Source organism: Pelecanus crispus, chromosome 3 (assembly GCF_030463565.1).
Source record: "Pelecanus crispus isolate bPelCri1 chromosome 3, bPelCri1.pri, whole genome shotgun sequence".
NCBI lineage: Eukaryota > Metazoa > Chordata > Aves > Pelecaniformes > Pelecanidae > Pelecanus > Pelecanus crispus.
The window spans coordinates 47,438,425-47,455,204 of NC_134645.1; the positions used below are offsets into that span (position 1 = coordinate 47,438,425).

Below are 16,780 nucleotides of genomic sequence, written 5' to 3' on the forward strand. Positions count from 1 at the left end.
CTGTAAGCAGCTGTGGGTTTGTGCAGCTGGGAGCAGGGCAGGAGGGATAGGGAGTTTCCCTTGGAAACGTGGTCTTGAAATAAACTAGCCTTAGAAGCCTTTAATGTAATCACATTCTGGCCCTTCAGGGTAAGGCCTTCTCCACTGTAAACTGGAGGAAAAGTAGCAAGGTCCTTGGGTGCAACCTACTGGGCTTGGGAAGGTCAGTGCTCTCTTAAAGTAGTAGGGGGCAGGTAGGGTTGTCTTTGTGCAGGGAGGGCACTACTCCTGTATCTCACAAGGAAGTCTGTGTCTGGGGGGAAAAGGGGACAGGGACCCGAATAACAGAGCTTCACAAGGATGTTTCCACTTTATTTTAAATTTTACATGTGAGACTAACTCTCAGACTAGGAGTCACTAATTCTTCAGTGAGCACAAAATCCCTCTGTAATCTCAAAGGGGAGCCTTGGAAGGGAGCAGTATCCCACCAGCCAGGCTTCCATAGCCCTGAACACCAGGTCCCATCTTCCATACTAAAGGAAAGGCTGCAGTGCCATGCTCCCATCCCTGAGGACACACAATCGCTGCCTGCAGGCAGAAATAACCCCTTCCCTCACCTCAGCAGCTCCTGGCCCTGCAGGGACAGGGCTGGTGGCTAAGGTGAGAGGAAAGCCAGGCACAGAGCCAGGAGGGAGGTCACTGCTGCCCGCTGTGCAGGAGGTGCTGGAACAAGGAGCCATCTTTCTGGCTTAGGTGGGTGGGTGAATCCAGCTCTGCCACTCTCCCAGCTTGCATCACCAGCACACGGTCTGAGTCCAAGATGGTGTTCAGCCTGTGGACAGCAAATGCCAGGACACACGTTAGTGGATCTTGGGACAAACCCTGCATACTGCTTCCCTGCTGCCAAGGGATGGCCCAAGACATGCCCAACATCAGGACTTCCAGAGCATCTCCCTGTGCACTCGGGAGCACACTGCAGTCCAGCTCCCCAGAGAGCCTCTGCACACTGCTGAAACACACCACCTCTTAGGAGAGCACAGCAATGCCTTCCAGTTGCTGGGCATGGCAGGGCACCAGGAGCGCAGAGGGAAGCTCTGTGGAGGGAGAGCTCAGGGCATGCCTGAGTCTGCAGTTGCACAAGATATCTCCATTCCCACAGGAGAGTTATTGAGTTGCTTCTGTTTGCCCCTACATTTCCTCACCTGCCACCTCCTGAGGGCAGCAGAAATGGACTTGTGCATCTGCTGCCGTTCCCCAGCAGTCTGGCATCTTTGCTTACGCTGCCACCACCCGTGGATTTCTAGTTACCAGGCTGCCAACCACAGCACCCACAGCACACGTATGCGCCCAGTTCTGCCCAGACTGCTAGCAGGGCAGCAACCTGTGGCCCTGGGGAGGGAAGACAGAGGAGCAGGAATGCCTTTGCACAGTCGTGCACTGTTCAGTGCGAAACTATAGCCCTACAAAGCTGCAAGTCACAGGGCAGACACCGCACAGATTTGAGCAGGTAAAAAGTGTTATGGAGTTCAGGACTCCGGTTATACATTCATCCCCAAAAGAGCACCAGGCTGCAGCACTGAAAGTAACCTGGACGGGCAAGGGACGAGTACTGAGTCACTTCCTGTCCTAGATTTCACCCATCCAATTAATGGTTCACCTGAAGCTGCATGGCATGGAAGAAACACGGGTACAAAACAACCCCATCACCACCTCTCCCCCTCCTTACTGCTCTCTCCCATCTCCCTTCAGGCCAGTGGAAGAGGGGCTGGGGCCATCTTCAACCCAGTCTTGCTGCCTTGCCTTTTGCCACTCCTTCCTCTGCTGGTTCTCCTCTCTAATTACCCCTCCATCAGAAGTGGCCTCCCTCCACCCAACCCAAACACACACCTCAGCCCACGGTGCCCTTACCTTTCTACTCTATTTATGCATAATATCCCTAGCGTAGGAACCACGTTCCCTTCACACCCCTCCTGCCTCGCTCCTATCTGATGTATTTAACAAGACCCACTGGATTCACTTGCCAGGCCCAGCCCACCCTGCCTGTCATCCATCACTCCCACTTCTGTGCAGCAGGACATCAGCCCCTACCACCTGCTCATTTGATTTTTATTTTTGTGGTAACCTTTGTGTTTTGAAAACACCCTCCATACAACTTCACAACCCTCCTCTGAATTCTCCTCCACTTGGCAAGAGTGGGAGCACTGCCTAATGCTAACCCGTCCCTTCTCAGTAGCCAAGGTATTCATGTTTTGCCCTCCTCCTGTACCCATCTACTGCCCCTACTCTTACACTAAATCTCTCAGCTGTGGGGCAACCACTGCTGCCCTGTCCTGCCTAGGCAGTGTCTAGCTTGCCGGCAGTGCAGGCTGGGACCAAAACTCAGGGTTTTGGAAAACAGAACTACTCAGTGTTCTGCTTCCCCTGGCCAGGAGCTGGCTGCAGCCCTTCGCTGCCGGCTGTCCTGCAGTGCCATCTACTGAGCCAGACACACCTGCTCCTCCCGGGTCTCCACGCTGCTCCTTTCTGTAGGACAGTTCTCCATTGCTCCTTGCACTAATTTGGCAGAACCACAAGGCCCAGATTCACTCCCCCGGTCCCAGTAGGCAGTGCCCAGGAAGAGCCATCTGCCACACGATGCGGTGTTTTGCCCTTTGCTGTCCCCCACTTTCTGGGTACAACGTTTTCACATCCAGTTGTTCCCAGCACTCAGGGACTAATAAAGCAGAAAAGGCAAACAGGCAAGGTCCAGCCTTTTGCACTTGAAAAGCCTCATCAGAGAGACCTCCCTGCTCAGCTCAAGGTCCAGGAATGGCAGGCACAGCCACCACTCCCTGCGAGTGGTAGGATGAATTTAGGCACAGAGAGCTGCTTCCTCTGTACCTGTGAGCAATCGTCAAAACGGTTTTGTCAGCAAAGCGCTGGCGGATGGTCTGCTGCAGCAGCTGGTCTGTCTTCTGATCCACGCTGGCTGTGGCCTCATCAATGCACAGCACCTGCCAGGGACAGAGAGTGAAGGGAGCTCCCAAGCACCACAGGGGAGACCCCAATCCCTGCCCAGGGACAGCCCGAGAAGGTAACATAGGTTGTCTGTTCCCACTACACCCCAACTCTAGAGCATGACCAACAGCAGTTCATCCTCCCCCTCGCTCCAGTGGAGGCAGGTACTCACCTTGGCCTGCGTCAGGAGGGCTCTTGCCAGACACACCAGCTGCCTCTGTCCCACAGACAGACTCTTTCCCCTCTCTCCCAGCTCGCTGTCCAATCCACCTGCAGGGGTCAAGCTCAGCAGTCAAGCCCACCAGGCTCTGCACAGGGCCTCAAATGGCTCCCCTAGTCTGGGGTATTCCCAGTAGCACTCAAAATCTCAATCCTGCTCAGGCCTAGGCCTTGGGAACCGGAGCATTTACACTCGGATGCAAGCAATGACTGGCACAGAGATGCCACGCTCCCCTAGAAGTAGGGGCTGGCTTCTCTCTCAGGCTCTGCTCTAACATCCACTCATGCCTGGGCTCATCAGCAAGACGCCGCCACCCGATCCATCACCTGCCAGTCTCATGCCACTAAATCCCAGGGAAAGTCACCAGGGTCCCACTGACCTGTTCCCACCCTGGTTCTAGTGTGGCCTCACCTAATCAGTTCCCCACTGCATCCACTTGGCTCCTTTTCCTCAGCTTCCTGACTGAGCTGAGGCCTTCCCCCCTCTCCCAGTACCAGGACTCACCAGCCTTTTCTCACTGGGTTTGGACTCACCCATCTGAGTAACGGCATCCCACAGGTGGCACTGCTCTAGCACCTCGTGGAGCTCAGCATCTGTCCTTTTTCCCTGGGGGTCCAGGTTCTCTCGGATTGAGCCACTGAACAAAAATGGATCCTGGGGGATGATGGCCAGCCTAGATCTGCAAGCAAATGAGAACTGAGGCCTCATGGAGTGGATGCTGCAGAAAAGCAAAAGCCTTTTTCTTTTTAGCTGGGGTGGGGTGTCTTGGCTTGCTGCATATCTTAGAGGCACAGAGACATGGGTCACATATTCAGCTTGGTTTCCCTAGCACAGCTGTTCGGAAACAACAGAGCAACTCATAAGAAGCTGCCACAATCAGACAAGAGGGTGCCACAACAGGAAGTCCTTTGCTCCTCACTCTTCCCTTTGGCGTCCAACCACTGACAGCTCTCAGCCTCCAGGCCCCCCTGGCTGCCCTCCACTCTGCTCAGCCCTCCGTACCTCAGCTCCTCCAAGCCCACCAGCTGGCTGTCAACACCATCCAGGAGAATCCGGCCTGATTTCAGCTCCAGCATGCGGAAAAGGGCCAAGAAAAGGGTGGATTTTCCAGATCCTGTGCGACCCACAATCCCCAACTTCTCTCCAGGGTAAACAGTGAAGTTTACCCCGTCGAGTGCATTGGGCAGGCCCTCTCGGTAGGCCAGGACCACCTGCTGGAACTCCACAATCCCCTGGCTTGGCCAGTCAGCAGCAACCTAAGAAGGATACCAGGGTGAGACAGGGTATGACCGTCACCCGCTGTCATCTTCATCCTCACCTCCCCACAGGCCAAGCCCCATCCGTCCCTTTGGACAGTTGCTCGGCTTCTGAGCAGACCCAATGCACAGCCCAGCTCCATCTCCAGCCCACTCCTAGGCTTGTTTTTCTCTCACAGCTTGGATCTAGGACCTGTTCTGCTCTCCTACCCCTTCCCGTCATTCTAACCTTCACCAACTCCTGCCAGAGACTCATCCCCTCCAGGGAAGGTACTGGTAAAGCATGAGCGATGAAGGTGGTTTCTGTGGGTGAGGGCCCTCCACCCATTCACTGGAACCCTGTGATCTCCCCAGGAGGCAAGTGCAGGCACAGAGCCAGAAGATGGGCCAGTCCCTGAGAACACATTTGAACTTTTACCTGGACCAGTTTATCCTGGGACTCCATGGGGATGTCTGTGGTGTATTCCTCTGTCCGCTCCACACTCACCATCATGGTCTCTGTCAGAGTGAAGCTGGAAATGAGGCCTGAGAGCAGGTTCGTGACAGACAGGGCATATGAGAGCGCAAGGCCCACAAGTCCTGTGAGGACAAAAGCATAAGCAAGAATGTTACTAGGAGGGAAGGAGCTGGGATCTTGGTGGCAGGACAAAGAACAAGGGAAAACTCAGCACTGTGGAGTCTGGGATCCCTCTCTAGGATGGTGACATGCAGGTGAAGGGACAGGAGCTGAAGCACTACACTGTGGGTGACTTGCAGAGGGACAGGGAGCAGGAGCTCTGGATCCTACCCTAGTGTAGGGGGATGTGGACTAGAAGAGGAGGAACCCCTGGGCCACAGCTTAGGAGCCGTCACAGAACAATCCCTGGCAGCCTACCTGGATTTCCCAGTTGCTTCTGGTGCTGGATGATGGCAATTCCTGCAATAGTGGTAACCACAGCAACCCCAATCATCTGCAGGCGGATGTCCAGCCACTGCATCGCTGTGTTGCTGGCAAAGAGACAGCGCTGGTTCTGCTCCAGGCGCAGCTGATTCTCCAACTCAAACCTGGCAGGTGCACAACAGAGGTTCGCACCAGGCTGTGCACCACTCAACCTCCATTCCTGCTGCCCCAGACCAGGAGCATTCCTGCCACCCTATAACCAGCCCCACGTCAGGATGACCCTGGTCTATAAAGCCAAAGCTCTTGCTCTCTGGGTGCTCTTTCTTTCCACTCACCTCTGTGTTGCCCGCATGGCTCTGATGCTGCTCAGTCCTGAGAGGGTCTCTGAGAAGTGGGTGTAAATAGGAGACAGGGTGACGCTGTAAAGGCGCTTGAGCTCCCGGGATGTGCGTCGGTAATAGCGCTGGATGGAGAAGTAGAGAGCAGCCAGAGGGAATAAGACCAGACCAATCCAAGGGAGGCCATAGGTTATTATCACCAGCATGCCCAGGAGCCCGTACATGTTGGCCAGGAAGATGTTGAGGATAAATGGCAGGCTGTCATCCACGCAGTACAGGTCTGAGGAGAAGCGATTCAGGATCCGGCCTGTTGGTGTGGTGTCAAAGAAGGTGACTGTGGCCTGGCAACAAGGGAAACATAAAGTAAGACTCAGTCAGCTGCAGTGAGATCCAGCCACAAGAATAGCACCCAGGAGAGCAGCACCAAGGGGAGTAGATAATGCCACAAAGGGGTGGCCACCACGGCCTCCTTCCTTTTCTCAGCTGGAGGAGAAATCTCAGACCCCAAAGCCAGCATCCACTCACAGCCAAACAACTCAGGCTGTTCACATGGTAAAAGGAAGGAGCCCTTCTGTGGCGAATGGCAGACAGCTACCAAGATAGTAGTCAGTCAGATCCCATACTGGCCCACCAGTAGCCAGTGAGACAAAACTCTAATCCTAGCCTCTAATCCTATCTTCTAATCCTCTAATCCTAACTCTAGCCTGAGGACCCAAAGAAGCCCAAGCCCTAAAGAAAGTTAACCAGTACATATCAGCACCAGCCCTAAATCTTGCTTAATGACTCCTTCCAATCTCCTCTGAATCTGAGCATGAACCTGCAAAAGCTACTATGATTCAACTGGCTCTCATTTTGGCTATATATCTAAGCCTACTGAGTGAATAGATGCAGGTGCCAGCCATAAAACACCCCTCCATGGAATGGAACAAGCCTTACAGGATACATTTTGAATTCTAGCTCATTGGTCCCTTCTGCTGGCTGTGGTGCAGTTCGTTTTGGATATAGTCCTAAGGGGAGCTCATCAGCTAATACCAGCACAAATCCTAATCCACCTCCCAAACCCTTACAACTATGATAACAACGTCAGGGCAGAGTGACTTGCAGGAGCCCCAGCCTGCCCTGGACTTGCTGACCATTACCTTTAGAGCCCTCTGGAGCAGTCGGTTGTGAATGACAGTGGCAGCACGGATAGTGCCATAAGCAAAGAGGAAGGCCCGAAGAATGGTGAAGAGGGAATTGGCCCCTGCAATGCTCCCATAAACTATCAGGTAGAAATTCACATCCAGTGAACCATTGGAAGGGACTGGGGTGGTGTCCAGAGCTTGAATGGGGGAGCTGGAACACAGAAGGAGGAAGATTATGAATCTGCCAAGGTCCCCATGACAGTAAACTCACAGATGGCGTGAGAACCCAGGAGCGTACTCAAGGGGAAACCAGGATACTTCAACCTGATACTCCTATAAGAGACCACCCCCTTGGCATGCTGGGACAAACACTCTGATTACTATGCACCTAGGGGTCTTCCATCAGCCCCAGGCAGAAATCAGCTCATCAGGTCAGAGATTTTGATTCTCATTCTTTGTCAATGCAGCCACACAGATCCCCTGCAGCGGGGTGGTCAGTTTATCTCTGGATAAGGGATAAACAGGGATCTTCACAGGAAATGCACTTAAGGACAAAATGGGAGTGTGTTTCCAGCTTCCTTTGACATCTCCTGACCAGCATTCACTTACACAAGCCCAACAATGGAGAAGAGAAGCAGCTCTGGGGAAGGCAGGGAAGCTGAGCAGACCGTCACAGAGGTATGTGCTGTCTGGGATATGCTGGAGATCCAGTGTGACAGCCACCAATCTGAGATATTTCTGGATGCTACAGGGAAAGACAGATTGCATAAAGAGGGATTCAACCTTCGAATCAGCAAGTATGAAGTAGAAAAGCTGGAGGGGAAGCTGCTGGACAACTTTTGTTATTGTTCACTGCCCAGTCTAGTCTTCCCCTGCCTTCATTCCTCACTGTTAGTAGTACAGCAGGAGCAAGGGAACAGCCTTGAGCTGCAGCAGGGACAGCGCACTGCTAGAGGAGCAGACATGCAACTGCAGCAGTGAGACAACAGATCCTGTTCCCTCATGCGCCCCCTCCCAACATTGCTACTTTAGTTTGGGGAAGAGAAAAAGGGTCTTCCTGCTGCAGGGAAAGCAATTAAACCCCTGGCCTCTTTTCTTCCCTGGACTCCACACAACCAGGGAACGAGAGGAAAGGAATGTCTAAAGACAGATGGGCTGCTGGGCCACTGCCTCACCTTGCATCAGGAGCAGCGAGAAGAGGATGGATAATGCCAAGCAGCTGCCCACTGCCAGCCAATATGCCTTGTACACCTGAAAAGACACTGCCCCTTCCTTCTTCTCTTCCTCCTTGTGGATGAGATGATTGTTTTGGGTTGATTCTTCTGCTTCTGTCTCTACGGCCTCTTCTTGGCCCTGTTCATCAGGGGCTGTGGGAATGGAGGCAAAAGCAAAGGTCAGTGCAACCTAAGTTCCTCCTCCTTGCTCCTTGCTGTGAACAGAGAGAGTCTAGGCTATGAGGGAGACTTTTCTTCCCTCCTCTCTCCCCTTTCAAGACAGGTGCACCAATCCTGGCAGACCTTCATCCAAAGCTGAACCACAAGTCGAACAAAAGATTCAAATACTGCTCCAGACCAATACCCAATGATATGTGGGCCTCCTCTCCCTCTGCACACACTACCCACAGACCAGCACTGCCACAGCAGAGCAAGGTGGTGGGAGCTCTGCTCTAAGGCCAGCAGCCATCAGGTACAGGTTCTGTTTGGGTGCTCAGCTGAGCTGTGCTGCCCCAGCCACCCTCAAGCTCGCCAGGTATAGACCTTTATCCTTCCACTTCTTGTCCATATCCTTGAGCTTGGGGAAGGCTTCCATGAGTGGCAGGATATCAGCTGGTGTGCCTGCAAAGAGAGACATGCAAATGCTTCAGAGTCTGTGAGGAACAGATGCCAGCTACTCATTGCCTCTTGCTATGAAATGGCCTCATTTTGTTCTCTCATAACATTTCCTATTTTCTCTTCTAGCACCTGCACCCTTGAAGGCCCTGCTCCATACAACCTGCTATGGCCTTCTGCCTTACCAGCTCCCCACCTCTAGGGCTGTCCTGTTTTATCTGTGCATCTGCACATTCCCTTCCACCCCATCTTTGCCCACATGCAGTGTCCCCACGCTCCTTATCATTGGGTTCCCTTCTAGTTAATCCTACTCCCTTATGTCCATCTTTGCTCAAGCCATTCCAAGACCGGCACACAGGCACAAGCAAATGCCTGAGAAGACAGCCAGTGTACCTGTCTTAACTATCCTGCCATTGTCTATCAACAACAAGGCATCAGCCTTCTCCAAAAACTCCGTCCTGTGAGTGCAAAGGATCCTTGTCTTGTCTTTGAGAACTCCGAGAATGCATTTCCGCATAAGATGATTGGCTACATCTGCATCAACAGCAGCCAGGGGATCATCAAGGAGGTAAAGCTCTTTCTCCTGAGAGGGAGACAAAAGACAACGATACAGCTGCTGGCCCTCCTGAAGCAGGCAGTGCTGTAGAGAAAAGTGCAAGTGCCTCTGTGTGACACACCGCCAGCACCTTCAGGCCAGCATGATGCAGTTTAAGACATGCTGCCAGAACACATTGTACAGCTGGGTGCTTCCAGCATCTTTACATCTGACTTGGGGCACTGGGCACAATCTGCCACAGCATGACCGCTTTGCGATTTACCTGGTAAACGGCTCTGGCAAGGGCTATTCGAGCCTTCTGTCCCCCACTGAGTGTCACACCATTTTCACCCACCTCTGTCTGGTCACCTGCTGGTAAGATCTGAAACATTCAAGAAAATCCATTTAGAAGGGACAGGAAACTACTGGGGACCCAAAAGCAGAACACTGGGGTCCCTCTCCTGCCTCTGGCAGTAATTCCTTAGGGCGACACCTTACCAAAAATTAAACAATGCAGCAGTCTATACACTAGTTCTGCAGACAACTGGGAAGCTTGGCATTTATGCAACTAAACTCTCTTACACTCCAGAATAGGGTGGCCACATCTAAACTACCCATCGAGAGCAACTTCTGGTCTGAGATAACTCTGAAATTGCACCTGGGAATTTTCTGGGAGAGCAAGAGCTGTGCCTGCACCAAAATCATGCCAGGGCCCATCCAAACAGTCTAGCAGTAAAAACTACAGAGTTTCAGTAGCTGGAAACAGTTTCCTCTTGATTTGGTAGCACAGGCATAGTCTACTACTTCTCAAATAAATATCTTGCCTTTACAGAGTACTCATAGCTCCTGCCAAAGCAAACAGGAGCTCCTAGTGCCTGGCACTTCAGAAAATCAGGCATCAGGTTATAAACTGGAAGGAGAAGGCTAGCTTCCTACCATATATAACAGCCAGGTTTACTGGCTAATATAGCCGTAAGCTTCAAACCTAGAATATGTGTATTACTGATGGGAGGACCACAGACTCAGCCCTTCCAGATCCCAGGGAAGTTCCTTCTGATCTAAAAAAGCATCAGCTGCTGATAGGTTCTGCCTGAAAAACCCAGCAGTCATCAGCTCTGCAAGAACATCTCCTTTCCCCAGGATCAAGAGCTTTTGGCTCAGCAGCAGAAGAAACCATCTAAAGTACTACCAGAGTGACTTCACACCGTAAAGAACTGTGGGGCCAGGTATGGTAATCAGGGTAACGCTGTGTGATTGGGACATTGGAAAAGCAGTCATAGCCTGAAGGAATGAGAACTGCTCCCAGCAAGGCTCAGGCTGGATGCAAAAGCTGGCCAAGGCGGCCCAGGCAGGTTTACAGTTTAAGCACTTACATTCAGGTCCTCAGAGAGGGCACAGGCCTCCACCACCTCCTCATACAACCTGGCATCATATTCCCTCCCAAAAAGGATGTTCTCACGGACAGTGGTAAACTGTATCCAAGGCTCCTGTGTGGCCAGACCAAATCCTTGCTCCAGGTCACAAACACACACTCGTCCACCTTGTCTGCAAGCACACCAGAAGTGGGTGGAAAGGCCAACAACTATTGGCAGATCAAAATGGCCTACAAATAGGGATAGCACTGGATAGTCCCTGCCTGCCGTGGCATGGAGGGACCATGCAGAAAGGAGTCTTTAGGCTACTTACTTAATGAGCTCTCCAGTGATTGCTGCAAGCAGAGAGCTTTTGCCAGAGCCAACCTTCCCAACAACGCCCAGGAGCATCCCCTGCAAAGGGAAATGAAAAGGAGCAACCTGATGTGCTAACATGGGTGGCTTGTCCAGATTTCTTGAGCCACATGTAGCCTGTAAGAAAGCTGACTGCTGTCTTAAACTAGGACTATCTCACAGGTTCAGCAGCAGAGCTGGGTACAGTTGTTGGGTAAACCAGAATCCTGATACGACAGGACACAAGTCTGCGAGGAGTGTTTAACTCTGGAGCCCAGCTGTGTTCCCTTCCCAGTCCTCTCCTGCAGCAGTGGAAAGCAGAGGGAGCTGGTTCATCTCTTGTCTGTAAGCCATGCCTTGATCTCCTCCAGCATCCTTCAGGTCTGAGAGATGTGATATGTGCCCTGTGCTTCTTGACCAAGAGAAGATTTTGATGCACGGCTCATAAGATCAGGAAAACATGAAAACATGCCACCCCTGCTCCATTATTTAGCTTCTCTAGTGCCATTCTTCTCTGCTACCTCCTGCATCCTTGCTCACCTTTCTCACCGACAGGTTCTCAATGTACAGTTGCAGAGTGCCTGTGGATAAGGGCTGCCTGGTGCTTTCCTCCTCAGCTGGCACCCATGAGAAGGCTGCACATAGCATCTCCAAGGCAGTTGCAGTACCTGAAGGGCTATCTGAAAGAGAAAAGCAGCACAGCATTGCACTACTATGAGAAGGCCAGAAAATGAAAGGCACCTGGTATCTCAAATACTATCAGCTTTGTTCCCAAATGGATGAGACCACAGACAGGGTACCACCATGATGCCCTTCACCCAACCACAAAATGAGATGGTTGCCTACTGACCTGGCCTTAAAGTTATACCTGTCCCCTCCCTCCTCCAGGCTCCCACCATGGTGACCTGCTAGCTGTCAGGGAGAAACTGTAAGGATAACCTGGTTTTATTATTGTTGAAGGTAAAAGAATGGCGGGGAGCTGGCAAAAGGCAAGGAAGGACAGAAAGGGAGCCGAGATGGCTCAGGAGAAGGGCAACCACTCAAGCCTTTCTGCCAGGCAAAGCCAAGGTTGTTGATGACTTCAGTGTCAGAGAAGCTTTGGACAGAGGAGGGAGCAGCTTCTTCTAAAGGGACAATAATGGCAGGGCTGTTATGGGGACAAGCAATGGCCTATGGCTGGTAAAGAGGAATGTTATAGCCTTGTCTCCCATTTTCCACAGAAATTAAACGCCTTCACTCTGCCTCTGACAACTGAACATCTTGAATCATGGGGTGACAGCCAGCTGCCCTCCAGTACTGTTCCTGGATCTCACACCCCAGCTCTCTGCGCTGAATGCCCAGGGTCCCAAGCCCAGCAGCATCCTTCGCCGTTACCTAGGACATAATAAGCTTCCAGGTCCTGGTCTACGAGTTCAAGGAAATGCTGGATTCGATCCAGGGAAACTTTGGCTTCCAAGGTCCCATTCAACACCCAAGGGAAGCTGTTGAGGGGGAGAATGAGCATCCCGACAAGGGCCAATGCTGTGAACACCTGCATGGGTAAGGAAACAGCCATAAGTTGGAGGAAGTACTTCCCTTGCATCTTGTATCCTCCAAACAGTTTCACCAATGAGAGCCTGAAGAGCTGTGGGGAGAGACAGGCTGGGTTCATTTCCCAGAGAAGACACCTCAGGACTGCAGCCCCACTGTAGATTGTCCTCTGCATGAGACAAGGTTGGAGCTCTCCCTACTACCTACTCACCTTTGTGGCAGTGAGCTGGTGACCCAACAGGACATAGGTGATGAAGATGGCAATGGAGACAACAACAGGCAGTGCTGCCCACAGATACACGCACACAGCATCCAAGTACTTGATGGCTCTTAACTTCTGCAGCTCTTTAGCCCGGCAGGCGTTTATCCTAGTGCTGAAGTGCTTCTCCCAGGCGTAAAACTTGATCACACGAATGCCACATAGGAACTCTGTCATTAGCTGAGGCAAAGAGGAAAAGCACATACAGCAACTGGTACCTGCCTACCACACCAGATGCCACATAGGTATCTGGGCTTGGGCCAGGTTTGCAGTTGCCTCCTGGTAAGGGCCAGGCTAGAGATACCAGGAACCATTTATTGGTAACAAAGACATAAACTCAAGTGGCAGCTACTGGGAACTTTGCTCTCACTCATTCCACCAGCTTCTTCAGCCATCTGTGCTGTGTACAGCTCAGGAAAAGGCAAAATATTACACTACATCCCAGCTGAAGGATGTGCAACGCAAGTGAAGGGATGTGTGGAACTACTAGCTCCAGCCTGGATGCCATTTGCCTACGTTGGCCTGACAGCGCCTTGAGATAATGCCACCTGACTGCTGCCATGACACAGCTAGTCTGTATCCAGAGCCTGGCTGGCTCACATCCGGGAGCTCAGGTGTCCCTGCAGCATGCTGCCCTCTCATTCCTGTTCTCAGGTCAGCATGTGCAGAGCAAGCTGAGATGTGTCTGTGCCCAACATTAAAGAAAACTAAAAAGTGAGAGTCCACTCAACAAACCAGTCTTGCAATAGTTGGAGAAGGTCTAGCATACCCCATACAACTAGATGCACCTTCTGTCAGGAAGAGAAATATTTTCAAAGCTCCCAACATCTCTGCTATGGAAGTGACTTACATTTCATGTTTCCAAAGCATGATAGAAATAGCAAGTGAAAATGCTTCCCCCTCACATTCGAGATACAAGGCTAAAAGGTGAGAATCAAATGTTTGACACGTGGCAAGGAGATAGCACTGCAAATATGCAGAAAGCAGTGGAAAAGATAATTGAGGGTGCCACACTGGAGTGATATAAAACTACTACGTCTGTAATCATTGCCTCTGTCCAGACTGCGAGCCACCTCACCACTGATAACACTACTGGAGTAATAGGATAGAAGCATGTCTAGAAGAAGCAATCAGGACACCTACCTTGACTACTACACACAGAGAAGAAACCTGCAGGGGAACCTGAATTAGCCCAGGGGGCAAGACAAGCATTAGAGGTTCACATGTGGTGGATGGTGAAACTGCATCACCCTGAAACGCTTTTGAACCATATGTGTGTGCGTGTGTGCGCGTGCGCATGTGTGCGTGTGTGCCCCCTCTGGCATTTTTCCCAACAGCTGTGATTCAATTAATCTGCTTGGGATCATGGCAAGTGGCCAAAAAGCCAACATCCTAGGGACAAACGGGGAGAAAATATAGCAACAAACTCAGAGAGCCACCAGCTGCCCCTCACCTTGACCCGTGTGTCCTTGTGTTTCAGCATCTCCTTGTTGTTCATCATGATGCGGTTGGCTATGACCTTGTTGATGGGCACAAGCAGCAGTGCCAGGGCCAAGCCTCCCAGAAAGGCAACCCCCACTTGCTGGTAGAGGAGGTAGAGGGTAATGGCAAACTGGAAAGGAAGGCTCCACACCTCGTGGAAGCTATGGCAGAAGTTCACCAACCTACTGCTGTCCGTGCTCATGAAGTTGACAATTTCCCCCACGGTGAAGCGGGTAAGGCTGGTGCTGCTGACACGCAGAGCCTTGCGATAGATGGCAGAGATGATGGCGGCCCGCACCATCAGCGTCACCTTGTTCACCTCATAGCTGAACTGGTTCCGCAAGAGAGCGCCCAGGAAGGAGCCAGCAAAGAGCCCGAGGGCATAGAGCACTCCATGGCTCAGGGGCTCCTGCCTTGACTCCATGAAGTTCACCAGCAGGTTCAGAAGCAGAGGACCTGAGAAACCCAGCAGGTTGCCAGCCACCTTGAGAAGTCCAAGGGAGTAGAAACGGAGCCCAAAGGCTGCATGAAGGACTGAGAAGAGTCGCACGGCCTCCTGGGCACTGTGTGAGCTGGCTGGGGCATTGCTACTCCCATTGTCTCCAGCAATGATTGGGCTAGTAAGAGACACCGTCTCCTCCTCTACTTGGTGCAGAGCTGCCTTCTTCTGCCAGCAAGAGTAGAACCGATCACAGACCCTGGCAGCCTGGAGCTGGCGAGGAAGCTCATAGACATCCTGTGGCTGGTTCAGCTTCCACTGATAGCCACGTTTCATAAGAGGGTTCATCCAAACATAAAAGAAGCGCGAGAGCCAGCTCTCACCATCTTCTGCCACTCTCTGCTGATCAGGCACTGGGATCCCTGGCTCTGAGATGACCTGAACTTGCTGCCAGGAGTGATTGATGGAGAGGAAGTCTTGCCTGCCAGTGGTGGGTAAGAGGTAGCCAATCACATAGACAAGCAGAGAGGCCAGCTGCAGACAGAGAATGGCGAACCTGGAGGAGGCAGCAGGGTGGGTAGGGGACCAAGCTGTCCGGCTTTGGTAGTACCACACCAGCGTGATAATGAAGGAAGGTAGGGGTAAGAGAGTGAGGAGAACCAGGGCGACAGGGCCCCTGGTAGAGCCATGAACGGACTTGAAGAGCATGAGAAGAGCGAGGCCGTGCGTGAGCCATGTCAGCGCAGCAGTGCCATTTGCCAGCACTTCCAGGTACACAGGGCCCAGCTCCTGCTGAAAAATGGTGGCTGGGATGGTATCAGCAAGGAATAGGCCAGCAAGTACGAAGGAGGTGGCAATTCTGCATCCCCAGCCAGGCCTGCAAGGTACCCTGGAGCCAGATCTAGAGGAGGAAAGAGCAGAGAAAAAATTTACAGTTGAAATTCCATCACCTTTCACTCAGTACTCTCCTTTCTTCCTCTCCTCTTCCCTCCTCTATCTGTTCACTCTTAGTTAACCTCTTAGATTCACCTCCCCAGATTTGTAACTTTTTCAGACTGTAGGCATTGCTAAACTAGATCAATACAGCTCAGTATCTGATCAATACCAGAGATTCAGATGCTACCAAAGAATAGCATTTCTCTACAGAAATTTGTTTGCAACCAATCCTTGAGGATTTAAAAGAAAAAGTATATTTAACCTCTTTAACACAAAATCTGGATGATCAAATTCTGTGTCACATCTTTGATCCTTGATTCTTTTGTCTTTGTGATATTTTGTCTAGAAACATTATTTTTATCACTCTTGGTTTCATTGATGCTGTGTATGTAAAGTCTGTAATCTACTGCCTAACAAAATATTTCATTATCACTTGATTCATTATCATTTGTGGCCTTTCAATATCAGTGAACATTACCACGCTAACGAATTTCAGAAAAGGGTAAACAGAAAAACAATTTTTGGTTTCTCTGAAGCCCTTATTACCTTATATACATCTTCCTGCCACCTTGGATTTATATTCTCTCCAGTTTTCCCAATCCCCATTCACTGAAAATATTTTGAATTATTTTCTGTGATTTTATGCTCACTACCCTCTCTATTCTTTCTGGATTCCCTTCTGCAATGGAGGGACCAGAGTGGTGCACAGTACTCTGAATTAGGCCGGATGCTGACAAATATAATAGCACTATAATATTGTGTCCTTCTCTAATTACATATTCAGCACATTATAGGGAGATCTAATTTCCAGCCTTTCCACCCCACCTCCAATCCTGAAAAATAATCAAGAGCTAGACAAGTTAGTTGTCATACCTTGGAGTGCCAAGGAAGCAGGCACTAACCACTGCAAGGACCATATGAGGAATCACATTTAATGTCAGCTGATTAAAGCAATGGCCAACGTTGCCATGAACCCACACAGGGAATGGATCTTCTGGGCTGGTCCCACACAAACCAGCTAGGATGTTCTCCATCCTTTGCTGGGAATTCAATGTGAGAGACAGGAGCTCCTAGGGTAGAAAAGAAAAAACAGCATGAGGTACAAAATGAAAGAAGTACAGCCCCAGCCCAAGGCAGACTGTGATAAGAAATGAACACAGGGCTAGCAGGAACTTCCTGGGTCACACAGTCCATGCCCTGCTATTGCACATTTGCTATCGTATCATCTACTTTACAAAATGATCAAGCTCCAGCTTACAATAATGTTGTT

The 16,780-nt window shown here is 51.2% G+C and overlaps 1 protein-coding gene across 1 annotated transcript; it reads right to left on the bottom strand.

The window, feature by feature from the left end:
- Positions 1-354: 354 nt before the first annotated feature.
- On the bottom strand, positions 355-16,580 carry ABCC10 (ATP binding cassette subfamily C member 10). The gene is made up of 21 exons (XM_075706917.1): positions 16,384-16,580; positions 14,107-15,475; positions 12,606-12,833; positions 12,239-12,395; positions 11,405-11,544; positions 10,845-10,924; positions 10,532-10,703; positions 9,442-9,540; positions 9,017-9,206; positions 8,552-8,629; positions 7,970-8,161; positions 7,404-7,539; positions 6,810-7,005; positions 5,668-6,011; positions 5,327-5,496; positions 4,871-5,031; positions 4,199-4,452; positions 3,730-3,875; positions 3,149-3,246; positions 2,860-2,972; positions 355-811 (listed from the first exon to the last, which is right to left on the bottom strand). Exons 1-21 carry the CDS (start codon positions 16,542-16,544, stop codon positions 676-678), a joined length of 4,620 nt encoding a protein of 1,539 aa, XP_075563032.1. The 5' UTR covers positions 16,545-16,580; the 3' UTR covers positions 355-675.
- Between the last annotated feature and the right edge of the window lie 200 nt (positions 16,581-16,780).